This window comes from Hyaena hyaena, unplaced genomic scaffold (assembly GCF_003009895.1).
Source record: "Hyaena hyaena isolate Hyena2069 unplaced genomic scaffold, ASM300989v1 scaffold_32, whole genome shotgun sequence".
In the NCBI taxonomy this organism is placed as follows: domain Eukaryota; kingdom Metazoa; phylum Chordata; class Mammalia; order Carnivora; family Hyaenidae; genus Hyaena; species Hyaena hyaena.
Window position 1 is genome coordinate 587,633 of NW_024080663.1, and position 25,948 is coordinate 613,580.

General features: G+C 39.5%; 2 protein-coding genes across 6 annotated transcripts in view; one reads left to right on the plus strand and one right to left on the minus strand.

Annotated features, from left to right (window-relative positions):
* SASS6 (SAS-6 centriolar assembly protein) overlaps window positions 1-6,415 on the plus strand; it is a 55,760-nt gene extending 49,345 nt beyond the window's left edge. For all 5 annotated transcript variants that reach the window (XM_039228424.1, XM_039228427.1, XM_039228425.1 and 2 more), the window contains 3 exons: window positions 3,139-3,236; window positions 5,752-5,846; window positions 5,949-6,415. In XM_039228424.1, coding sequence (XP_039084355.1) covers window positions 3,139-3,236; window positions 5,752-5,846; window positions 5,949-6,055 — 300 coding nt within the window. In that variant the 3' untranslated portion in view covers window positions 6,056-6,415. The remainder of the gene's footprint in view (window positions 1-3,138; window positions 3,237-5,751; window positions 5,847-5,948) is intronic.
* A 1,673-nt stretch (window positions 6,416-8,088) lies between these two features.
* The window catches only part of MFSD14A (major facilitator superfamily domain containing 14A), a 45,025-nt gene continuing 27,165 nt past the window's right edge, over window positions 8,089-25,948 (minus strand). Inside the window, exons 5-12 of the mRNA XM_039228429.1 lie at window positions 25,498-25,612; window positions 21,239-21,457; window positions 20,849-20,962; window positions 20,023-20,094; window positions 13,320-13,432; window positions 11,894-11,991; window positions 10,372-10,535; window positions 8,089-9,309 (exon numbers count right to left, since the gene is read on the minus strand). Of these exons, the coding sequence (XP_039084360.1) occupies window positions 9,103-9,309; window positions 10,372-10,535; window positions 11,894-11,991; window positions 13,320-13,432; window positions 20,023-20,094; window positions 20,849-20,962; window positions 21,239-21,457; window positions 25,498-25,612 (1,102 nt within the window). The 3' untranslated portion in view covers window positions 8,089-9,102. The remainder of the gene's footprint in view (window positions 9,310-10,371; window positions 10,536-11,893; window positions 11,992-13,319; window positions 13,433-20,022; window positions 20,095-20,848; window positions 20,963-21,238; window positions 21,458-25,497; window positions 25,613-25,948) is intronic.

Sequence of the window (25,948 nt, forward strand, 5' to 3'; positions counted from 1 at the left end):
TCCTTCCTTCCTTCCTTCCTTCCTTCCTTCCTTCCTTCCTTCGTCTTGTAGCGTTTTTCCCTCTGCATGTGGCCAGTACTAAGCAAAAACTCAAAGGGACTCATGCAGATTTCCAGAGATTTTTCCTTTATAGCTTCTATCTGATCATAATTCTGCCTTTTAGCTTTCATTCACCCAACTCCGTAAATTCTGATGTTGATCTCTTCCATTTAGCAGTTATGTTTTCCCTCTGAAATTTCCATCCTGAATTTAGGATGTGCTCCAGATGGAAAACTGGGTCATTCATTAATGGGGAATTATACTTCTCTCAAAGATTACAACCTGTGCATTTCTTGTTCAGTATTTAAGACCATTCTTTATATTGTCCCAGTTTTCTAATTTATGATTGGTGCCTGAAAACTATCTTATGAATTGCTATCTGGTACTTAATTTTCCTCACTCTTCCGTATTTTTTTCTTTTTTTAAACTTTTTTAATGTTTGTTTTTGAGAGAGAGAGACAGAGTGCAAGTGGGGGAGGGGCAGAGATGGAGGGAGACACAGAATCTGAAGCAGTTCCAAGCTCCTAGCTGTCAGCATAGAGCCCGACATAGGGCTCAAACACATGGACCACAAGATCATGACCTGAGCCAAAGTCGGGTACTTAACTGAGCCACCCAGACACTCCATGTTTATTATTCTATAAGGAATATTAGAGTCAGCTTGTTTCACTTTTAAAAATCCTTTTTGTGTTTAAGTTTATCATGTGAAATGTATGGATTAATGTAGAGAGAAGTAATATATTTGGAATATTGAAACTTGATAGTAAATACAGTAGTATATACTTTTTAAATTTGTAATTTTAACCTATTTAGTATCTATCTATTCCTTTTTTATTGAGTTTTTACCAAAAGTAGATATTTAATGTTTTCTCATCCCTTTTCCATTTGTATGTAAATGGTCATAATTTTTTCCCCATATATTAGTGTGATTATGTGTATACATTTTCTAGTATAGAACCCATTTATTAATTCCTGGTGTGAAACGTGGTAAGTCATCTAGTTTGGATTTTGTATAGATTCTTGGGTTACTTTTAAAATTCAAATTCCTAGCTTTTCATTTAGAAACCATAAATATAACAGACTGAAAATCCTTGAAAAGGGAAGAATTCTCATAATGCATGATGTATATGCATCATTGTTATAAATAAGATAACTTTTAGAACTATGATATTTATTTATTTAAAATTTTTGGAGGGCGCCTGGGTGGCTCAGTTGGTTAAGCATCTGGTGTCAGCTCAGGTCAGGATCTCGTGGTTCGTGAGCTTGAACCCCACCTCGGACTCTGTGCTGACAGCCCAGAGCCTGGAACCTGCTTCACATTCTGTGATTGCCTCAGTCTCTACCCTTCCCTGCTCACACTCTTTCTCTGTCTCTCAAAAAATAAATGTTAAAAAAATTTTTTTTTTAAATTTTTTAAGTATATATACATTTATCTTGAGAGAGAGCATCAGTAGGAGAGGGGCAGAGAAAGATAGAATCCCAAGCAGGCTCCACACTGTCAGCACAGAGCGCAGTGGCGGGGAGGAGAGGGTAAACTCAAACTTACAAACCATGAGATTATGACCTGAGCTGAAATCAAGAGTTAGATGCTTTGGGCACCTGGGTGGCTCTGTCAGTTAAGTGTCTGACTTTGGCTCAGGTCATGATCTCGCAGTTTGTGGGTTTGAGCCCCATGTCGGGCTCTGTGCTCACAGCTCAGAACCTGGAGCCTGCTTCTTATTCTGTGTCTCCCTCTCTCTCTCTTCCCCTTCCCTGCTCACACTCTGTCTCTCTCAAAAGTAAACATTAAAAAAATTTTTTTTAATAAAAAAAGTTGGGTGATCAACCATCTGAGCCACCCAGGTGCCTTGATACATTTTTACGTGCTGGGATTAGGAGGCATTGTCAAAAAATCAAGTATAACTTTTGAGTCCCCTCAAATTTAACTTCTGTATTTTTTATTTATATATATCTATATATATTTTTTCCTCTCCCCCTCCCCTTCCATGAATGTATTGTATATTGTGACTGAAACGTAAGAAGTTGTCAAATGATTTCAAGCAAAGGGAAGGTAAGCGAAGCATACGGGATAGACTGGAACAGCAGGACTCTCCCCTGCTTTTGGCACTCCTCACTCCACCACCTGTGTGCATGACAGAGGCAGTGAAGGAACCAGCTCTGGAGAGATTCTTGCTGAAGTGGCAGGGCCAATTACCAGTTGTATTTGGGCAAGGATCATAGAATGAATGATACCACAACACCGGAGGGCCTGGGGGACCCCAGGACAACAGGAAGGAGCCTGCACTGAAGAGCAGACAGCAGATAGGGGTGCTTTCTGCCATAGTGAACGTTCTCTGAGGTGGTGAGCTGATCCCCCCGGGGGGTCTAGCGGCTTACTGCTTGCCAGCATTTCCTGTAAGCAGAAACTACCTTGGAGCCATGTAGGGAGTCACGTGGATAAGGAGTAGGTGTTACTCCAGGATTCAGCTTGGCTAACTGTGGGTGAGGATGAGGAGACAAATGGCACCTCATTCTGCTAGTGTACTGTATTTATTGACCAGCATCTGTGTGTAAGTAGGCCCCTGCAGTTCAAACCCGTGTTGTATGAGGATCAGCTGTATTAGTGTTCTTGTTTCAGAATAATTGGTAAGAGATCATTTTGCGCTGTTCATCTTCAATCACAGGAATATTTTTGGCAAGGAAAAATAGGATTTTTGTTAAATCTCTCAGAAAAATGTGCTTGTGTTGTATGTGTTGAACCTTAATTCTGTGGTCTAGATTTATGAGAAAATTTTGTTTTTTAATTTTTTTAATGTTTTTCATTTACTTCTGAGAGAGAGAGAGACCGTGTGAGCAGGGGAGGGTCAGAGAGAGAGGGAGACACAGAATCTGAAGCAGGCTCCAGGCTCTGAACTGTCAGCACAGGGCCCAAACATGGGGCTCGAATGCACAAACCGCGTGAGATCATGACCTGAGCTGAAGTCAGATGCTTAACTGACTGAGCCACCCGGGCGCCCCATATGAGAAAAAAGTTTTAACCATCTATCTCCGTATTAAACTGTCTCAGTTCTCACTAACTCAGTTACATGAAGTTACATGAGGTGTTTTCCATCTTCACAGGTTCAGTTTAACTTGCAGTTTACAAAACCAAATACATCACTAGGAGATGTTCAAACAGCAACAACTATTAATATGCCTTGCTCAAGTGATAAGGAAAAGTAAGTACTTGTCATAAAATTTAATGTTTGCACTTTGGAAAGTCATCCTAAGTAATTTTTATTAGTGTCTCTCTCTCTCTCTCTCTCTCTCTCTCTAAATAAGTAAATAAACATTAAAAAAAGATTTTTTATAATTTCTTAAAACTGTAAGATACAGTTAAACATAGAGTAAAATTTTCTTTTTATTGTAAAGAAATCCCTTTCTATAAAGATCTCCCTTTCATATGCTTTTGGGCAAGTAGATTAGAAATCTAATTCCTGTTAGTTGGTGGGTTTTGTTTTGTGTGCCTATGAGGCTTTGTCGGCCTCAGGAGGCCCTCCAGTTTTCTGATTAATGCTTCCAGTCTAGAGAACTCTGAGAAGCCAGCTCTTTTAAACGGCTAGAGTTCTTTGCTAAGAAGAACAAGGCTTGTGAGATTGTCCCATACCTAACAAAATACACTTTAATTGGTGACTTCTGGTTTGCCTACTCTAAAGTTTTTTTCTTGCTTTTTAGATCTTATACAGGTTTTACATAGTGAAGTTTGTTGAATCATGACTTGTGGCTAAATTAAACAAGTCAGGAAAACTTGTGTCTCTGGCTATTCTTCATGTTTGTAAATTTTTTTTAATGTATTTTTCTTAGTTAAAACAGTCACTTTAAGGCCTGTCTGCTGGCATTATCATGAGATGTCATCATCCCAGTATATTGCAGAATAAATTGCTAACATGGTTCAAGGAGGCTTCTTCTTATCCCACTTCTCTGGCTCTTATTCATTGGCTTCTCTGAAATTGGCACCAGTGTGAGGATTACAGTAGTTGGTGAGCTTCTTGTAAAGAAAAAAGAATTCCTGGAAGTCCTGACATGTTTCTGTGACCTCACACGTGCTCCGGAGCCAGAGCACCTGCGGTTCGTGTTAATGGCACAACGCCATGTCGATACATTTAAAATTCTTTTTTAATGTTTATTTTATTTTTGAGACAAGGACAGAGCTTGAGTGGGGGAGGGGCAGAGAGAGGGAGACACAGAATCTGAAGCAAGCTCTGGGCTCTGAGCTGTCAGCACAGAGCCCGACAAGGGGCTCGAACTCATGGACTGTGAGATCATGACCCGAGCCGAAGTTGGCTGCTGAGCCGACTGAGCCACCCACGTGCCCCAACTGTGTCGATACATTTAACTCTCATACACCCGGCAGCAGTTTTACTGGCAGAAAATAGGATGATCATATTTGTGGCACAAAATCAAACATAATCGTGTGTCTGTAGAACTAGGACTGTTCAGCTGTTGTGAGTGTTTTCTGTTTTAGTTGGTTTTTTCCTTTTTATCCATTGTCAGCTAGGAAAAAATGGCAATGGGTATCTCAAAGGTTAAAAGCTAAAATTGAAGAAAATACCTATTCATCCACTTATTTCTCTACTGAAAATTGGACAAAAGACCATTTAATTTTAAGAATGTAATGTCATTGTTTTACAAGTGCCTTTAAATTCTTGTTATCAGAAACTACTAGAGAAACTTAACACTGGACAGATTTAGAAAGTAGGAATATGGTAGTGGAAAGGGGGAATATAGGACTACATAAATGCCCCTGTTTTTTCAAAGTTTTAGATTTGTATTTATCTCACTAGAATCCATTATTGTGTATGAATTTTAATAGTGCATATTAGTGACGGCTTTGAAGTACTACAAAATTTTGAAGAGCTTTGGCAAAGGTAAAATGTTACTCATTTTAAATATGAGTTAGAAGTTATTAGATATTCTTGAGGCATAAACATGTTTTCATCATATTTATGTTTTATGGTTGCTCTTATGTTTTATGACTGCTCTTTTATAATTTCATAGTACTATCATTTAGCCTACATTCTTAAAATTTTTTTTAATATTTATTTTTGAGAGTGTGTGTGAGTGGGGGAGGGACAGAGAGAGAGGGAGACACAGAATCTGAACCAGGCTCCAGACTCCTAGCTGTCAGCACAGCCATACGTGGGCTCAAACCCACAAAACAGTGAGATCATGACCTGAGGTGAAATCAGATGCTCAGTCGACTGAGCCACCCAGGCGCTGCTAGTCTACATTCTTTATCTTAGCTCTTTGACTTATTAGTGCTACTTCGTTTATCGGGAAGAAGGGTACTCTGACTTGTGGATAAATTATTTGCTTAAGAAACCACTGAAGGGTGCTTGGGTGGCTCAGTTGGTTAAGTGTCAGACTTTGGCTCAGGTCATGATTTCATGGCTCGTGAGTTTGATCCCCGCGTCGGGCTCTGCTAATAGCTCAGACCCTGGAGCCTGCTTCGAATTCTTCGTCTCCTCTTTTTGCCCCTTCCCCACTCACATTCTGTTGCTCTGTCTCAAAAATAAACAATCATTAAAAATTTTAAAAAACTACTGAAGAATGTGATTTGTTTTGTACAAAGCTATAAATATAACTTCTGTTATTTCACATATAGTATATATATGTATACAAATAAGATAAACTTTCAAAATTATTAAGGTGAAAACAAGGCTTTGTAAAAATAAATACTATTTTCCTTTCAAGTGGTGCAAATTTAGGGCTGGAACCCAAATATCTGAAGAAAAGGGAAGATAGCATTCCTTTACGTGGACTCAGCCAAAATCTGTTCGGTAACCCAGGTGAGAAGACTTTCTTGACATGGGCTGTACACTATGGAGTAATCACCTGTGTTAGGTAAAGACTTCATGAATACAAATCATTTTTTTTGTCCTCATTTACAGACCATCAGAAAGATGGCACTTTCGGAGCAGTACAGACATCTTCAAAGCCCCCGGCGCTTCCTTCTGCACCATCGGCCTATTTCCCTGGGCAGTTAGCGAACAGTTGATGCTAGTGTGACCTTTTGCTCTTTATTGAAATTTTAGAGATTCACACAGTTTAAAAATATATGAACAGCATAGATCATATCCTAAGCCAACAAGTTTCCAAGTTTACTTGAGCTTAACGTATTAGATCGTTTGGATCTTTTTTAAGGACCGGTCGTTTATGCCAAGCTAGAGGAGCCCAGGTGTGCCTGGGAGATTGAGGAAATGACACTTTTTAGTTTGTGAACGCCGTGTTTTTATAGAATAATATGAATTTTATTAAACGAATCCTCAGAAATCTCAGAAATTCTAAGGAGGGAGTTGATCCTTATAAGGGACATTCTAGTCATAGAGTATATGGGTAAATGAAAACCTCAGGCATGATATGAAACCAAAGAATGTTAATGATTCATTTTATCATTTTCATTGGTAAAAGAAAAGTTTTGACATCTGAGAATTATAAGGGAAAATGATTATCTCCAAAGATACCTATATTATTGACATTTACAGTAAAGGGAAAAGTCCTAAGATTACCTTAAATGAATGAAAATAAATTAATCCTTCATAACAAGTAAACATTTTCCTTACGACATCTTTAAATTACCTATTAAGTCTACTAAGTAATTTTGATAAATCATAAAAATAATTTGGACAGCGTATTTACATAACCAGTTTAGGCAGAGTGCTTTTAATCATTTGAACTGCGGAGTTTGTAGGATTTTAATGTTTTCTGGAAGTCTTCACTCATCCAGTTTTTCTCTTTCGATTTGAACTTCATGAGTTTGGTCTGCAGTTAAATTTGTAGTAGTAGAATGTTTTAAAAATTAGTACTGTGCAGAACACTAAAAGACCATCAGGAATATTCATTGTTTTTTTACATCAGAGTGGGTTCGCTTTAACGTTTGCTTAATAAAGTAGGCAAATTGAATAACTGTTAGAAGTTATAGCTCTTTTCTCTTCCCTGTAACCAAAAGTTTCAAGTAAGAATATGGAAAAAATCAGGTAAAAAAAAAAAGAATTCACCGAAGTCTCGGAGGGTCCCCCTTCTGTTTTCTTACCAATGACCACCCAATACAGAGCAGCATTCTCTTACGAAGTCTATAAATCAGTTGTTTGCTTGCTAAGATTGCTAATGCTCGTGTGAGATTTTAAAAAACTATTTTAAAGGACCTCCCCACACAGATGAAGAAAGACATGTTGACACACACCAGTGTCACTGGGCTCCTGGTAAGACCATCTTTGCTAGTATTTTTCTGAAGCCACAATATTGAGTCCTGTGATACCTTGCAACTCTGCTGGTAGTTGCAAGCAGTCGTAACTAGAGGATTTATTCTAAAACATTTAGTCCATTATGGGGTTGACCTTTAATCTAGCTATCATTTAAATATGCTATGTTAACGTTAAAAAGAACACTTGGTTACAGTAACTTCAGGGCACATCCTAATCATCTGGAAAGTAACCTCTTGGTATTAGAATCTTTCCTGTAAATATTATGTAATATATATAACACATTGTGACAGAGTTTGGATGGGATTTGGGATTTACAAGTAAGTAGTCCTTTTTGATTTGAAATGGTTTTGCAGTGTACAGTTGTACATGTGTTAATAATCACAAGGTTGCAATGAATGTATGTCTGTAAACTGTGAGCTTTGTTAATAAAGTATTTATGGAGTGTGACATGTAAAAACAGAAACAGGACTGATCTGCAACTACAGACTATGTTTAGAATTTAAGTACTTGCATTTAATTTATGGACTAGGTTTTCATTTTCTTTTGTCCTCCTACAAGAGTATTTTGTAGTGCGGGAGAAAAAAAGGGATCGAAAGGGGGAAAGGTGTAAAGCTTTGATTTGTTACTGTAAAAATGATGATGGTAACAAATAAAGCCAAAACAGACCTTCTAGGGAATCACAGATCAAGACTTTGCTTTTAAAAAAAAATCATTAAAATATTTAATTTTATTAACAGAATATTTACATTTCTTTTAAGACCTTATTTAACCATAGTGAATGTTCCAAGTTTAAAAAGCATTGCGCAATAACCACACACAAGATGAAAACAGTGTAAACTATACAATACTTTATGTACAATTTTTACAAAGTAACACTTTTTTAAATAATATAACTGGACACAAAAATATACACTTTAGAGAAATTCACATCAGGAATTGTATAAAGCTCTCTTCTAGGGTCCTGAAAATTTAGGACAAACATTAGCTCTGTAAATAAAGTGTTACTGTGACAGTCCTGAAAGGCCACTATATATATTTATCTACATACAGATATCACATTGACATTTTCAAGGCTACCAGCTTTACTACATAATTTTAGATTATGTATTCAAGTGTTGAGGTTCTTATGATTATGCAAACATTAAAAGAATAGTGGTAGAAGTAGCTGGGGAACAAATTCGAGCCAGCGTTTAGATTTACAGACTCTACCCCAATTTAAATTCTAAATGGCTGATATTTTCTCATTTCAAAAACAGTGGTGAATGTTTTAAAATAAAATTACTACCGACAAGCTTAAAACATGATTCAGATTTAGTACAATTTTCTTAAGAGTTTGTTTTCGTTTGTTTTTTTAATGCAAACAGTTCATTTACCATTTCTTTACTTTAGTGCATCTGCGTTAAGGCTTTGAATTATTTGACCCAAGATTTTACAATGTTAAAACAGGTCCATAACCGTACTACCTACTCCTGTCTCGCTGTGAGTCAGCAGAGAGTTAAAGCTCAACACCTGTAGGAAATGGTAGCAGAGACGTTGCTAGTATCTAAGAAGGTACATATATAGTTTTTAATTAAAGGATGTATATAATAAAACAAAAAGCTTAGTGGCAAGAAATTGGTGCTAATAAACAAAAGGTTTCTTTTCAAAAGAAATTGTAACATCTTTGGAAAACTGTCCGGTTCTGGTTCTTTCTTTAGTTCCCACGAATTCATGCAGATACATTTCTTAAGACAATCTTAAAGTACATGGAGATGGAAAGGGGGTGTCCATCCAGAACTACAGGTGAAAACTAAGACCTGGGTGTGGTAGAAAAGTCTTCCTGATTTCAGTCATCACCTCATCACACGTTCGTGTCCTGGAGTAAAGGTTCTTTGGCCTCTCCTGGCGCTTGTGTACTATGGGGATGGCTGTGACCGCCACAGTGCTTTCTCCAGCTGCTGGACCGCAAGCTTAAATTGGTATGTTCTGGAATAAACAAGGCAACAAGCAGAGCCAGCAGTACGGAACAGGCTCCAAAGAGGAAGGGGGGGCCGGGGATGATCGAATTCTGAGGAAGGAAAAGAGAATTAGGATTTTTGCACCAACATCTCTGCTCTTAAGAACCGTTTCTCTTTTACTACTAACAGACTGCCAGGAATTAGAAGCCAAGACCTTCTCTCTCCATTAAAGCCACAGTTACAAAATGCATTTGCTTTTTAGAAGAAAAGGGACACTCTCGCTGTAAAATTCTGGTAACAAATGGTCCCAAGAAACAGCCAAAACGACGGTTTTACAACAGCCTACGCATAAATAATACTGTCATTTGCAGCACAAAATCTAAACGTTTTATGAGCCTTCACTTAATTTGTCAGTTCAACAGGAAGATCTCAAGAGTAAACTTAAGAAGCACACACTAGTATCTACAGTAACAGAATCCATGACCATTTTCTTTGTTTATATAAAAGGTAAATATATTCTCTAGTAACTAAAGGTGAAGGAAACACAGCTAATGCCGTTACCATTAAGAATCAAACCGGCCTTTGTTTTAGTTCAAAATTACATTCATTCTTAGCAAAACAGTGCACTGCCAGTATAACCTGTGGGTAGCTCACAAACAAACATTCATTTTCACTTGAAACTAGTCCTAGCTGGTTAGATCAGTCTGGAACTCTGCTGAACAAGCAAGGAACTGATGAGCTGTTTGTATTGGCCCAAATGATCAGGTTTGCCTTTCATAGTTTCAGTTTTAAGGAGCAAACAATGAACAAAAGAGGTTTATCAGCACCTGACTGACTTTTCATGTGGACGGCAGGCTTACTACAGGGAACTCCTGCGGTACCAAAGTCCCGGAGGAGAGGCAGATTAGTAGGCTAGACACATGGCTACCTATGACATTCGGTGGAACACGACAACCTAGAACATTTAAACAATTCCTTCTCAAGGGAAAAAGTATGTACAGTCAATTTTGAAAAGAGGTAGACAGAAGAGCATGGTCCTTTAGGCTTTGGTTTTTAAGTGTTATAGATGTAAAATAATCTGACATAAAAACTTTAGTGACCAAAAGCCATTTATCTTTCCAGTCCAGCTAAATGAACTATCCATTTAGTGAGTCATGTGAGTGAGGAATTACCTGTTCAAAGTGGTGCTGTGGGCTTGTGTTTGTTCCCAAGTCTGTTCCTGTCATTGGCAGTTCTTTAAGTTCCACGTGGAATATGTAGAAAATGAATCCATAAAGAGCTGGTCCCAGGCCATTGCACAGTCCTCGAATTCCTGTTATCATTCCTTGAACGACACCTAAATCATTTACACAAATTATGTAATGCTCCGCTTATTTTTTTCCTACCTTAGAACCAGTACAAACAGTAAATTCTAAAGCTTTCTTTACTCAAACACTAGCAATTTACTACGATGACTTTAAAAAGTACTTAGAGGGGCGCCTGGGTGGCTCAGTTGGTTAAGCGTCCGACTTCGGCTCAGGTCATGATCTCACGGTTTGTGGGTTCGAGCCCCGCGTCGGGTTCTGTGCTGACAACTAGCCCAGAGCCTGGAGCCTGCTTCAGATTCTGTGTCTCCCTCTCTCTCTCACCCTCCCCTACTCATGCTGCACCACCCCAGAACTAAAACATTAAAAAAAATTTTTTTTAAATAAAAGGTACTTAGAGGCCATCAGCTCTGCAAAGCATAAGCTATGTGATACAAATAAGAGATCAAGGTATACCCAATCCATACAGAGGTCCAGCTAAACAAGTGGGCAAAAGCACTTTATTTTCGCTTTAAAACATCCCGGGCTGAAAATGAGGCATGACTTCACAAGCATAATTAAAAACGGTCTCAAGCAGCTACTTAAGACCCCATTTGGCCAAAGACAGACCCTTTATATAGAGTTTGGATTGAGGCACCTGACAGGTGACTATCAGTTAAGCATCTGACTTTGGCTCAGGTCATGATCTCCCAGTTCATGAGTTCAGTCCCCACACTAGGCTCTCTGCTGTCAGCACAGGGCCTGCTTCAGACCCTCTGTCCCTCTGCTGCTTCCCTGCTTGTTCTCTCTCAAACTTAAAAAAAAAAAATTTCTTAGGGTTTGGGTTTTGCTTTTCTCTGAGAACTTCTCTCAAATTTAAAATGCAATATGCTTCGGCCACAGGCCTTTCCTTTCTCATTAAGCAACCATCATTGCTGCTCTTTTGTAACATCCCGTTTTACTCTTATGACTAGAGAAAACATCCTTTTCAATGAATAATCTGTTAGCGTTTCAAGAAGCAAATGTTCCTACCACAAAAGCATAAGACAAATGTTTTCTAGGTCTTTAAATAACTCAAACATAAGATTTAAATAAAAGGGCTACTTAAACCCACGGTGTCTGGCCCAACATAGCAAGCACTTAATAGTGAATATAAAGTGGCCGACCTAGGTCACGTGATCTTGTAGCAAGAGAACAGACAGGGCCACATAGTGAGAGTGAGAGACATAGTTCTATATCCACCTAAAGACAGTATCCTAGAAGTTGCTTTTCCTCTTAACAATGAAAGCAATGTTAAATTCTTTATCCTAAAGATACATTTAGGATTCTGTACTTAGGAAAGAAATGGAACATAGGATTAGAATATTCTGAACTTTTAAATAATTCTCATCACGGGTTCTCATCAGCTCACCTTGTTGATCAGCATCAGCAGTTCGTGAAACAAGGGCACTGACAGCTGGAAAGGTAATGCTAGACATGGCCGCTACTGCCCCAGCAGCCCACATCATCCTGTAACCAAAAGCAGCCAAACAAAAATAAATTCTCCACTGTGCCCATCAGTCAAAATACATACTTAAAACTCCAAGTGACCGTTACTGCAAAGTGGCTGTGGTGCCAGGAAAAGGAGTACTGGATTTGCTCTATTCCCTCCTTCTTGTGTGACTCTGGGCAAGTCACTTCAAGGTCTGAGTGCCGGGTGAGGATGGGGGCACGCTGAGCATAGTGGGTAATGCACCTAAAGCAACGTCCTGTTTCCCAAGCCAGTCACTCTTCAGGCAATGTTCCCATGGACTTGTGACTCAGTATGAGGACACATATCTGATCTAAGCCTTGGATGTTCTGGGCTTGATCCTTGAAATGTATCTGATTAAACTGTGAGCACCTCTTTGTAAAAACTAGCCTGGAAAACAAAACCTCCATCAACACACTCTTGATGCTCACTCCTGTCCAAATCCAAAGAGATGGTATGTTGTAGTGAATGAAACCTTAGTGGAAACTGTGGGCTTCAGTCCCTTGACGGTGAGCACAGAGGTGTGTGCGGGCAGCCTGTCCTCAACGTCCCTATTCGCATCACCCCACAGTGCAGACTGGCAGGAAAACCAAAGAGCCTTTTCTCTGGCACGAAGCTGGGAGCAAAACAATTGGGCTTTTCTCTGTTAACTTCTAGTGTGTCATGGTCATCAGTAATACGTTACACAATACTTTCCTTCTAGCCAGAAAAACAAAAAAGGTAAATAATGCTGGCTTTCAGGGCTTTGCTGCTCTGAGATTGTTTTTTCCTAATGACAGAAACAGACTAAATGCTCAGTAGAGATTGAAAAACTAATCCCATTTTAAAAATCTAACCTGCCCCGGGGTGCCTGGGTGGCTTAGTTGGTTAAGCGTCCGACTTTCGCTTAGGTCATGATCTCGCGGTTTGTGGGTTCGAGCCCCGCGTCAGGCTCTGTGCTGACTGCCAGCTCGGAGCCTGGAGCCTGTTTCAGTCGGTGACTCCCTCTCTCTCTGACCCTCCCCTGCTCACACTCTCTCTCTCTCTCTCTCCTAGAAATAAATAAAAACATTAAAAAAAAAATTAAAAAAAAATCTAACCTGCCCCATAGTACAAAAGAATGCCACACTTTTCTATCCTCAAGCCATCCTAGAATATGCAAACACCCAAATGAGAAATCTATATTATATACGTTTTGGGGGCGTTGGGGGAAGCACAGGAGACAGATTAAAATCTAATACTAAGCCTTAGATGAGAAGCAAATATAAACAAAAAGTCTGTCAATTATACCTCAATAAAGCTGAAAAAAACAAAAACATCAAAATCTTAAAAATTAAGATATACCTACCAAGGTTCTGAACCAAAGCCATACCATGCCAGCTGTAATATTTGAAATCCAAGACCCAATAAAATGGTGTTCTTATTTCCAATTGATCGCATAAGTAAACTCAACACTATAGTCTAGGAAAGAACAAAAACCAGAATAGAACGGTTTATCCCAGAAAAGAGCTTTTTAAAAATAAAAAAAGATACTCTGTGACTTTCTTCAATCTGTAATGTAAAAGGACTATTACCACATTTTTACGTTTTGGCTTTTTAACAATTGCCCCGAATGTATCTTGAGACCGTTACTCCAGGTCATAGCAGATGAATAGTCCCTCTGCTGACACAGATCCAGATTCAGGAAAAAACAAAACTGGAAATAGAAAAGTGAACTTTCTCTTAAGTACATTTCTACTGACCACTTAGTCAGAAATTGTGAGTTGTAGCATCAAAAAGTTCGAACCAATGATTTGGAGATCCTGTTATATAATAGCTTTAAAAGCTTTTACAAGTCCAAATTAATCCAAAATGCTTATTCTCTCACCTAAATAAAAGTGAAACTGTACAATTACTCCACATCCTTCATCTAAATTATTGCTGAAACCATGATGCTTTGACAAAAAGTAAAAAAGGTGTAACAAGTATGATCTGGGAAATGTATGGTTTAAGAACACAGCTTTTGGGAAAACTGCCCAGATCATAATCTTGGCTCTCACTGTATGACTCTGGGCAAGTTACTTCACTCGGAAATAGTCTCTTCCAAAATGGCAAGCACAGTACCTACTTCAAAACTTTGTCATGTGGGTTAGATGGAATGATATTTACATAGGGTGTTCAGCACTGTGTGTGGCACACAGTAAGCATTTAATAAGTATTATGAGTGGATGGGTTTTCTTTTCCTTTTCTTTCAAAGCTAACAGAAATTCAGCAATGGTCTGGGGACATTAGAAAACATTTCGTGCTATTTTAATGAAAGTATTAAATATACTACCTAAGGAAGATAGTAAGTTCATACAGAAAAAGTGAAAATAATTCAGGAAGTCACTAGTTGATAACTGGCTGACATTTTAAATGTACAATTATCAATCAGAAGTTTGAAATTCTTTAAATGGATACAACCATTTAAGAGTTTAATCAGGGGCGCCTGGGTGGCTCAGTCAGTTAAGTGTCCGACTTTGGCTCAGGTCATGATCTCACAGTTCATGGGTTCAAGCCCCATGTCAGGCTCTAAGATGACAGCTCAGAGCCTGGAGCCTGCTTCAAATTCTGTGTCTCTCTCTCTCCCCCTCACCACCTCAAGCTTTGTCTCTGTCTCAAAAATAAACATTTTTTAAAAAAAGAGTTTAATCAGATTTAATTACAAATAAGCCAGTGGAAAGCTAATGAAGATTCTTGTAAGATTCCTTGAACAATTGAGAGAGAGAGCTTTCTTGAATCAAATGAGTATAATCCCACTGGGTTCCACAAGGCATGGAACCTTACTGGATTACATTCTTCAAAGCCACAATAACATAAGGGAACTCACCCAGAGTAAGCAGTTAGCAAAGAAAAACTTCCTATTTACAGGACACTCTAACTGGGAACACTGGTTTTCTCCTCCAGGGCAGGAACTCTCCTTAAATATCTGTATCTTTGTATCCCAAGCACCTACTGTAAGTTCTTAATAAGTGTTTGTGGAAAGTACATGTGATTTTAGATACATTACAATATTCTCAATAATGATGGAATAAATTGCTTAGTATATACAGTGTGCTAGACAAGAAAAATTATTTGGTGTCCCTTAATTTAGTATAACTCATTTTGTCCTAAAGGTTAAATGACTTATGACTTAACCAAGATGAACACAGCTAGTTAACAGTTAACTGACATCAGTTTTGGTCAGTTAACCAAATATTTGCCAAGTTCCTACTATATCCCACTGCCATTCTAGGTCTAAGGGCACTGACCCAACGGTCAGATAATAGGTCAAAGTACTGGTCAGCAAACAGAATACCTTGTCTTGGAGAGAAGATAGACATAGGCATACCTGTTTAGCAAGATAATTCCAGGCGGTAGCTGCTTTGAAAAAAATGAAACGGGACTGTGTGACAGAGGGGCTGCTTGAACCATGATGGGCAGGGAAGGCCCTTCTCAGGTGATAGCAGAATGAGGCAGAGGAGAGGGTGGTTATGTGAATATCTCAGAGAACCGAGCACTCTAAGCAGGGACAGCAAGTGCAAAGGGCCTGAACGAGAGTGTATTCAACAACTAGGAGAATGGGGCAAAATGAGGCCACTTTGAGTCTAGATTTATTCTGGTTGCAACGGAAATTAAAATTTTAAACAAGAGAGGATTAAAATTTCACTTAAGAAGAATTACTCTGCCAAGTGGTGAATAAACTGTAGGGAGACAAATATGGAAGCTGAGAGACCAGATGGAGGCAACAGCCACGGCTTAGACTGGCAATGGAGACAGGGAGAACCACTTCAGTTCAGAATGTGTTTTGGAGATGGGGTAGCAGGAGATCCCATCTGATGGACTGAGCGTGTGATAAGGAGAAAGAATGGCAAGACTCAACAAAAATGACACCAAGGTTTGTGGCCCTGACAACCAGGAGCGTGGTGATGCCCATAAGTGAGATGAGCAGCGCTAAGGGGAAGGAATCTGGGTTTTAGTTTTGATTATGTCCAGTTTGAGATGCCCAGCAGATGTGTCAAACAGGAAGTCAGGGGCTGGTGGGGAGGTAGAGATTTGGGAGTCCTCAGCATACAAAGGACTAGATGAGAGCACTCACAAATATGTACAAGATCTATGCACTCACGTAAACATTTATTTAGTGCAAGCGTTATAAACTCACGCCTCCTTGCACCAAGGAGGTGATGAGGCCTAAAAGCCTCAAAGGGGACAGACAGACAGCAACTGTTTGGCTCCCAATGAGAAGTGGGTCTGTCCATATTTCCACACCTAATTGTTTTGGGGGAGAAGCTACGTACCCATATTTTCACGTAACCTCCCAATTTTTATGTATTTATTTTAATGTTTGTTTTTGAGAGAGAGACAGAGAGCAAGTGGCGGAGGGGCAGAGAGAGGGGACAGAGGATCCGAAGCAGGCTCTGTGCTGACAGCAGAGAGCCCAAAACACAGCTTGAGCTCACAAACCACAAGATTAGGACCTGAGCCCAAGTCAGACACTTAACCAACTGAGCCACCCAGGTGCTCAGCCAGCCCCTAATCTCCTAATTTTGAAATGCTTACCACTAATTTTTAAAGTTTTTATTTATTTATTTTTAAAAGATTTTATTTTTTTGGGTAATCTGTATACCCAACATATAGCTCAAACCTCACAACCCTGAAATCAAGAGTTGCACGCTCTACTGACTGAGCCAGCCAGGTGCTCCTTTTAAAATTTTTAAAACGTGGGCGCCTGGGTGGCTCAGTCGGTTAAGCATCCAACTCTTAATTTGGGCTCAGGTCATGATCTCACGGTTTGTGAGTTTGAGCCCCATGTCGGGCGGGCTCTGTGCTGACAGTGCAGAACCTGCTTGAGATTCTCCCTGTGTCTCTACCCCTCTCTTACTCATAGCCTCTCTTTCTCAAAAATAAATAAAAAATAAAAATAATAAAGTTTTTAAAACACCATGAGAAAAACCAGTGCCCACTAATTTAGCACGTACCTGGTTGCAGGCACAGTACAAGGTACTACAGTAACCAAGATGAACGTGAGCGAGCCCTAACCTCACAGTCTGCTCAGAGCTCTAGTACTAGAGACACTCAACAAGCTTGGTAACAAGGAAAAATAATCAGAAATAAACAGAGGTAAAACCCATGTACACTGCACTGTACAATGATAGAGATACACCCCAGTTAATACAGGAGCTCAGAGAAGGGATACTTAGGGCGGAGGAAGGCGAGAAAGGCCAGCAGGAGCAAAGGCACGGGGGCAGGCAGTAAAAAGGAACAAAGGGGAAGCCGTAAGGAGCTCTGTGCCGCTAGAGAGGAGGCTCAAAGACACAGGCCTTCCCTGACTTCACGGTTCAACAGTAAACAAATTCTTCTCAATGATACTTGACATAAATGAGAACACAGGAGAATTCTACCTTTGGGGTTATATACTAAACATTTTAGTTCATATAATGACACAGTAATGTTATTATCAGTATTTCTACATAAGCCACATACTTCCTCTCACCTGTTTTTGAAGTCCAACTAATTTTCTCAATTTTTAAATGTGAAAATTCATCTCAAAAAGTATATCTATGTGGGCCTCGAAAGTTAAATGGTCCTTTAAGGACCATATTCCTTGTGGACTGTGTACATAATGTCTGTTGTACCATCAACGCTGGCTGGCTGGTGGCCCATTTCTTCCCAGACTCCAGGCACTGTGAGTGCTCTGAATCCAAACCCAACCACGCCCCCTCCTGTATTCCCATGTCTGCCCCTCTGGATTCTTGGCTCTTAGAGACTGTTTCCCACCTTGTGTCCTTTTGTGCCAGGTGCCATCTACTGAGTAGAGGGAAAATTTCCTCGGAAGCACCCTCACATTACTCAAGCATTCCGCAGGGTTACTGCCTGAATTTATTAGGTACCCGCTGCTTCCAAGATCAGTTAAATATGAAATGAAACTTCCTAACACTTCAGAGCTATTAATCTCTTAAGCTTCATAGTAAATGTCAGCTTGTTTTCACCTAAATCTTCAACAAAATACAATCTCAGCAATGTGTGAAAAAGGTAGAACCTCATGAGGCTGGATTTATCCCCGGATTCAAGACTGGTTTAACATTTGATAGCTCATCAAGCTCTACTCTATTTGTACCTTCTCCTTGGTGTTAGGCTTCACGAAGTTATAGGCAACAATACCTTTCAAAGCTGAAGTGCACGTTTCTGATAGCCAGGAAGGAACGCAACATTATTTCTGATCAAGGAGCTTCAAGACAAGAGGGAAATTAGAAATAGTACTAACACTCAATGCCATGTGTATGCATGTGTGAGGTCACGGGGATATTATAGAATTTAAATTTGAAATTTATCACTAAACCTACCAAAAAATTCATAAATGATGAGATCTGCAGAAGAAATCCTACACCTAAGAGATGGTGAAACATACTAGAGTTCTAGTAAATGGATCCAGCCTTTCATTTTAAGAAAAAAACAAAGAAAGCTGTAATCTAGAAGACTGGATCTAAGGTGGGAAAGAGTGTTAGATCAGATCATCTACAGAGTCTAGAAAAAACAAACCCGAATAGGAAGAACATGTGGGGCTTTTTCACAAAAAGGAGAAGGACAGACTGAGAAAATTCTGGTCACTGGAGCACAGTACTTGATGTGGAACAGAGACAGTTTGGAGGCCAAGGTGAAACATCTAAGGAGATCCAAATTCCTGGGTTGATTAATATCTTATTCACCAAACAACCAACAAACGGCTACCAACGGTTTCCAATACAAATAGTTCAGGCCATTCCTCTGCTCAAAACCCTCTAATGGCTTCCTATCTTCCTGTCAAATCTTAGGACAACCTGTGAGGTCGTAGATGATGGTCTCCCTCCACCTTTCAGATTCCATTTCTTAAAGGTCTCTCCCTTGCTCACGGCGCAAGAGCCATACTTGGCTCCTGGCTGTTTCTTACACATGCCAGGTACATTCTGTCCTGAGAGTTTTTTTTCTGTTCCTGCCACTTAGAATCCTCTTCTTCCAGATATTCTCATGGCTTGTTCTTCATTCTTTTGGGTTTCTGCTCAAATGTCACTTTGTATCAGCAGGGCCTTCCCAACCCTTCCAGATAAAATAACACCCAGCCCCCAGTCACTCTCTAGATTCCCAACCATTTTTCATTATAGTTTTCATTATACCTGATATGTTTGCATTGGCATATTTGTTAATTTTGTATTATTCTGCAAGATTGCAAATTCTACCACATCAGGGATTTAGTTAAGTTCACTGGTACATCACCAGTACCTGACACATGGTAGGTATGCAATAAATATTTAAGGACTAATATAAAATATTTAACTTTGGAGCACGTGGGTGCCTCAGTTGTTGGGCATCTGACTTCAGCTCAGGTCATGATCTCACAGCTCGTGAGTTCAAGCCCCACGTTGGGCTCTGTGCTGACAACTCAGAGCCTGGAACCTGCTTCAGATTCTGTGTCTCCCTCGCTCTCTGCCCCTGCCTCGCTCGCACTCTTTCTCTCTTTCAAGAATAAACATTAAAGGGGCGCCTGGGTGGCTTAGTCGGTTAAGCGTCCGACTTTCGCTTAGGTCATGATCTCGCCGTTCGTGGGTTCGAGCCCCGCGTTGGGCTCTGTGCTGACTGCCAGCTCAGAGCCTGGAGCCTGTTTCGGAGTCTGTGACTCCCTCTCTGACCCTCCCCTGCTCACGCTGTCTCTCTCTCTCTCTCTCTCTCCTAGAAATAAATAAAACATTTAAAAAAAATTTTTAAAAAAACTTAAAAAAATAAACATTAAAAAAATTTTTTTAAAAATATTTGACTTCATGCAGGTGTATACTCTAGTGTAAATCAAACTATCTTTCTGGTTTATACATCATATATTGATTAATATGTGTCAGTCCCCAAAATCTGATCAAGACTAACAATACTTAACAAACTGGAGAGTTTCTAAACCCACAAATCTCAGATTCCTGACACTGGTGACTACACCAAGAAAATGTCACTTGAGTATCACATAAGGCCCCATGTAGGTGATCAACCAGAATCAACTATCTATTTCATCACTCTAACAAAAAGAAACTCACCTGTGCAATAATGGAAAGAATGCCAAGAACTGCTATAAATGCTGCAACACTTTCTGGTGAAAACTTCATTATCTAGAACATTTCCAGAAAAAGCAACATTAATTAGTAAAAAGCACAACAAATACCATACTAATGCAACTATTTGTACATTAACATCACACAGTTATCAAACTACTTATACATTAACATCAGAAAAAGAAAATACAACTCATTTATAACCAAAGAATTCTTCAGAGGAAGAATCTGGCTTTCACTGAGAACCCAATCCTAACAACTGTTAACATACTAAAAATAAAAGCTACTTAATTTAGATTAGGTAAATCTAAGTCTCTTGATTTAGACTTAGATTTAATAAATGGGAGACAGCTATCAAGCACTCAGAATCCATTTTACAAATAGGTATTGTGCTGTTCGTGCTTTTTACAGGTCTTGATAAAGGGTTGATTGTGCTTGGTAAGATCAGTATCAAAGAGAAAAAACTAACGCTTTCATTATGGCTAGCTGCTTGACTAATCTATGCTCTATCACAAAGAGATGGAGTAAGTGAATGAATTTATAAGCTTCACATCATGTCTATAAGCAACACATAAACTCAAGCCACACACATCAACAGGATAATTCTATCTTTCTGCATAAGCCAAAAGTCTTAAGAGAGATGCATATAGAACATCAACCCTACTACACAGGAATTCTAGTGAGCCATTACTTACAAAATAGGACTCATTTAACAGTCTCTTCTATGACAGTACTCTCAAGATTAAATATTTCTGTTATTGAGGCACTATAAGATGGAAAAAAAGCCCACCTTGGAAGAATAGGATTTTACCTGTCTGAGGTATAAAAAGAAGCTGGAATATTGGCCTGCCTCTGGTAGATAGGAGAGAAACACCGTAATGCAGATTAGCAGCACTATGGAATCCTGGCCCACTTTTTTTAAGGACTAGAATAAGAAAAAGACGGATATAAGGTTTTATACCCAAACACTGAACCGCTCTTAAGAATATGCAGTGCTTTCCTCTGGCAGTGACCATACAGACACTTTAGCTATCTTTTAAAAAAGTATTTCATCTTCCCCAAACTACTCCAAAAAGTATTTCAAAATATTTTTTAAAATCTGTCAAGATGTTTTCCCCAAAGAAACATCCACAACAAAATATTAATATTGCACTGCATCATACATTCCCTTTTTTGCCAAAGGAAAAAACAAACTTTTTACCGCAAAGGGGTCAGCCTGTTCCCAGGAAATGGGTGCTCCCCAGGATGCCGGCCGCATCTTCTCAGGCAGCGACTCTGGCACGGCAACAAGGATAAAACAAATGTCCAGCAACGCTATTGCTGTGGCCAGGACCACCACCAGGCTGTCCCCGTACACTCGGCCCAAGTACGCTCCGATCGCAGGGCTCGTTACCAGACTCGCGGCAAATGTTGCTGACACCTGCCACAAGTCAAAGTCGACAGGAAGGGGTTAGTCAGGACAGCCCGACTCAGCACCATACAGCTCGGATTTCCGTCAGTCCTCCCGCTGCACCCTCCCTCTCTTGGCTCCGCCATTTGTCTTAGACTCTCTTCTTTTGCAGAAAAGAATTCGATTTTTTATTTAAGATTCAGATTCTTGGGGCACCTGGGTGGCTCAGTTGGTTAACTGTCTGACTTCGGCTCAGGTCATGATCTCGTGGTTCATAAGTTTCAGCCCCACATCGGGCTCTGTGCTGACAGCTCAGAGCCTGGAGCCTGCTTCAGATTCTGTCTCTCTCTCTCTCTCTGCCCCTCCCCTGCTCATGCTCTGTCTCTGTCTCTCAAAAAATAAACATCAAAAAAAGAAACTGACTAAAAAAAATGTAATGGCCTGAAAGAAGTCTAAAACACAATGTTCTGAAGAAACCCACTGCCAGTATGACTTTTTCCCCCAATACTGAAATGAATGTTTACCTTGATGAATATTTAAGGCTGGCTGAAATAAAGCTTAAAGACTTTGACTTTTATCTTCTCATCAGGGAGCGTTAAGCGCTAGTATAAAACTGAACTTGGTGCTCTCTTTAGGTGGCAGAATTAGGAAGGATGGGACCACAGATCCTTGGCAGTTAGTACATTACTAAACATGTCTCTAAAACTCTGAGGAAGCCCATACACCTCTGGTGAAGGCGCAGACTACAGCGGACACAGGTGAAGAAGAACTTTAATTCTGGGGCGCCTGGGTGGCTCAGTATGTCAAGTGTCTGACTCTTGATTTCAGCTAAAGTCATGACCTCATAGTTCGTGAGTTCGAGCTCCACGTCTGTGTTCACATCGGGCTCCACGCTGCCAGCTAGGGATTCTCTCCTTCCCTCTCTGCCCCTCCTGCACGCATGTGTGCCCCTTCTCAAAATACGTAAATAAACTTTAAAAAACAAAGACTAACTTAATCTTAGACATGTCTCACCATTTAGACAAAATGGCCTGCACATCAGCAGACATGACAGCAAGTAACACCTGACAGACACTACACTCTGTAGAGGATAATTAGCGATTGATGTTGTAGTGCAAGAGTTTCTGCTCCCCACCCTATGCTTTATTCTGTTTCTAGGCCATTTGTGACTCTTTGATGGAGGATCTAACTTCACAGGAGTGCTTATTTTTAGCTGTTTATTAAAAACTGCTCAAAAGAAGCAATTTGATTTCCAAAGGTCAATTATTTGACAAGTACATAACATTCTAATACCTTTAAACATCTTGCTATCGACCCAAGTGTCCATCAGCTGGTGAATGAACAAAATGCAGTATATTCCATACACTGGAACACTATGCCAAAGAGGAAGTCCTGATAAATTGATCACCCTGGATGAATCTCAAAAGATGATGCTGGGGCGTCTGACTTTGGCTCAGGTCATGATCTCACGGTTTGTGGGTTTGAGCCCTGCACTGGGTTCTGTGCTGACAGCTCAGAGCCTGGAGCCCATTTCAGATTCTGTGTCTCCCTCTCTCTCTGCTCCTTCCTACTCATGCTCTGTCTCTCTCGGTCTCAAAAATAAATAAAACCAAAAAAATAAATAAATAAAATGTTTTTTTAAAAAAGATTATGCTAAGCAGAGACCCAAAGACTATGTGTTTTATCATTTCAGTTATGAGAAATTCCTATTCAAAGCAAAACTACAAACACAGAAAGACTGGTGGTTGGCTGCCTGAGGTGAGGGGTGGAGACAGATGACATATGGGCTTTGGGCTGATGGAAATGTTCTAAAACTAGACGGTAGTGGTATTTTGTTAGAGCAGCTCTAGCAAATTGAATACAGTGGGCTGTGGTCTGAGGAACTTGGGGATGAGCAGGAGTCTGGAACATAAGTGGACAAAGGAGCAATGATTCTCACTGTGGGGGTCACTGAGGCTTCCTGACGGTATTCACAGACACCATGTATTCGAGGCAGTGAGCAGGTCCAATTAGAGTGTAGGTGTTTCATGTCATTTCCCTTCTCTTCCATTCTCCCCTCCATGTGGCCTTATTTTTCTGGTTAGACAGAGAGAGGACCACCTTCTCCAGTGTGAGGTGCATCTGTATTATTTTTATGAGAATCACTTGTCATTTGCTAGAATATGCCTTTAATATATAAAGCCTCCAGGGAGAAAATTATTAATTTCAAGGATCTGATATGACTAAAAGAAAAAAAAATACTGAACAAAAACAACCTGGATTGTGGTCATGGTTGTACAACTATATAAATTATTAAAATTCACTGAATTATACACATAAAACAGATGGATTTTATGGTATGTACATTGTGTCTCAATAAAGCTTTTTAAATTTTTTTGGGATACCTAGGTGGCTCAGTCGGTTAAGCATCTGACTCTTAGTTTAGGCTCAGGTCACAACCTCACAGTTTGTGAGTTCAAGTGCCAAGCCAGGCCCTGCACTGACAGTGCGGAGCCTGCTTGGGATTCTCTCTCCCTCTCTCTCTGCCCCTTCCCTGCTCTCTCTCAAAATAAATAAACATATAAAAAAAATTACGGGCCATCAACTTTGTATCATTTAATGTTCTAAGTTTACAACTGAAATCATTATTTTTTAAAATTCTCATTACAGGTATTTCTCCTCAAAACTTCCTAATTCTATGATTCTTTGTTATATAGTGTCCTTTGAATCAAAGACAACAGTCTCTTGTAAAACAAGATTCAGCGGATATAATATTCGCTTATCTTGGGGCTCCTGGGTGGCTCTGTCAGTTAAGTATCCGACTCTTGATTTCAGCTCAGGTCTCATGGTTCGTGGGATAGAGCTGATAGCACAGAGCCTGCTTGGGATTCTCTCTTCTTCTCTTTCTGCCCCTCCCTGCATGTGTGCACATGCATGTTCTCTCAAAAATAAATAAATAAACTTTTAGAAAAAAAGATGCTTGTCCTGTATTTGCTGAAATTGATCACTGTCCTACTTCCAGCGATCTAATAATTATCTGTATACTATTATGCCCATGTTAACTATTTTCCTCCTAGGTTTGACAGACAGCAGAATACACTGCCATTGAATAACTCATTTCCCAAAACAGTGTTCAGAGGTTGGCAAACTGCCACCTGTGGGCTCAATCCAGCTAAGAATGGTTCTTACATTTTTAAAGAGATACACACAGGCACAATAATGAACAAAACTATGTGTGGCCCACAAAGCCACAGAACAGTTTTGCTGATACCTGACCTAGATATTAGCCTACTTCATTTTAGAGTAGCCATTAAATATTAGTAATGCTTTAAACTCATGACAGTAAATAATTTATTTTCAGTATTCTTTCAAAGAGAGCTTGTATAGGGTAAAAATGTTCTATAATTTTAAGTCTGCCATACATGACTAATGCTGAAAGTATCAAAACACAAGGCTTTGTATTGAAAAACACTTTTTAAAAATTTGTTTTAAAAAGGGGCGCCTGGGTGGCTTAGTCGGTTAAGCGTCCGACTTTCACTTAGGTCATGATCTCGCGGTTCGTCGGTTCGAGCCCCGCATCGGGCTCTGTGCTGACTGCCAGCTCGGAGCCTGGAGCCTGTTTCAGTCTGTGACTCCCTCTCTCTCTGACCCTCCCCTGCTCACGCTGTCTCTCTGTCTCTCTCTCCTAGAAATAAATTTAAAAAAATATATAAAAAAAAAATAAGTTTAAAAAAAAAATTTGTTTTAAATGTTTATTTATTTTCGCAAGAGAGCAAGGGAGAGAGAATCCCAAGCAGGCCCCTGCTGTCAGCACAGAGCCTAGTGCAGGGTGTGAACTCATGAACCACAAGCTCATGACCTGAACCAAAATCAAGAGTTGGACCCTTAGCTGACTGAGCCACCCAGACACCCCTGCAATAAACTTTTCATATAAGCCATTCATTAACGTAACAGAAGGTTTTATTATGAAATGTTTTTATGCAAAAAAGAATCTTTTTTGTAACGCAAAGGCTTGCACTCTTTGTAATATGAAATAATTAAAAAAACAGTGTTTTTTTTACAGATACAAAGAATAGAATAAACACACATACCAGTCCATATGCCATACTTCTTTCATGTTCTTGGGTTATATCTGCTACATATGCAAATACCACGGAGAAAGTCACTGCAAAAACCCCAGAAACAGAGATAACAGCGAAGTACCACCTAGGATATAAAGATAATTGGCAAAAAAACAGATTAATTACCATTACTTTAACCTTCCTTTATTTCTATAAGTGAGTTAGAGTAATAGCTTATTTCCATCAATGGCTTACTAAGATAGTTCATGGATTAAGTCATCTATAAATCACAAGCCACAGATATAATGAAAACACAGCATTAGAAGTGGCCCTTCAAAAACAATTCAGCTACTAAGCAGGAATACTTAAAATATATTTACGTCAATATTTTACCCAAGTATTGAACAGTTAAGTGGCTTTGTTGTTTCTACTAAAAACAGCAACAAACTAAAGTCTATTATAACTCATCCATTAATATTTC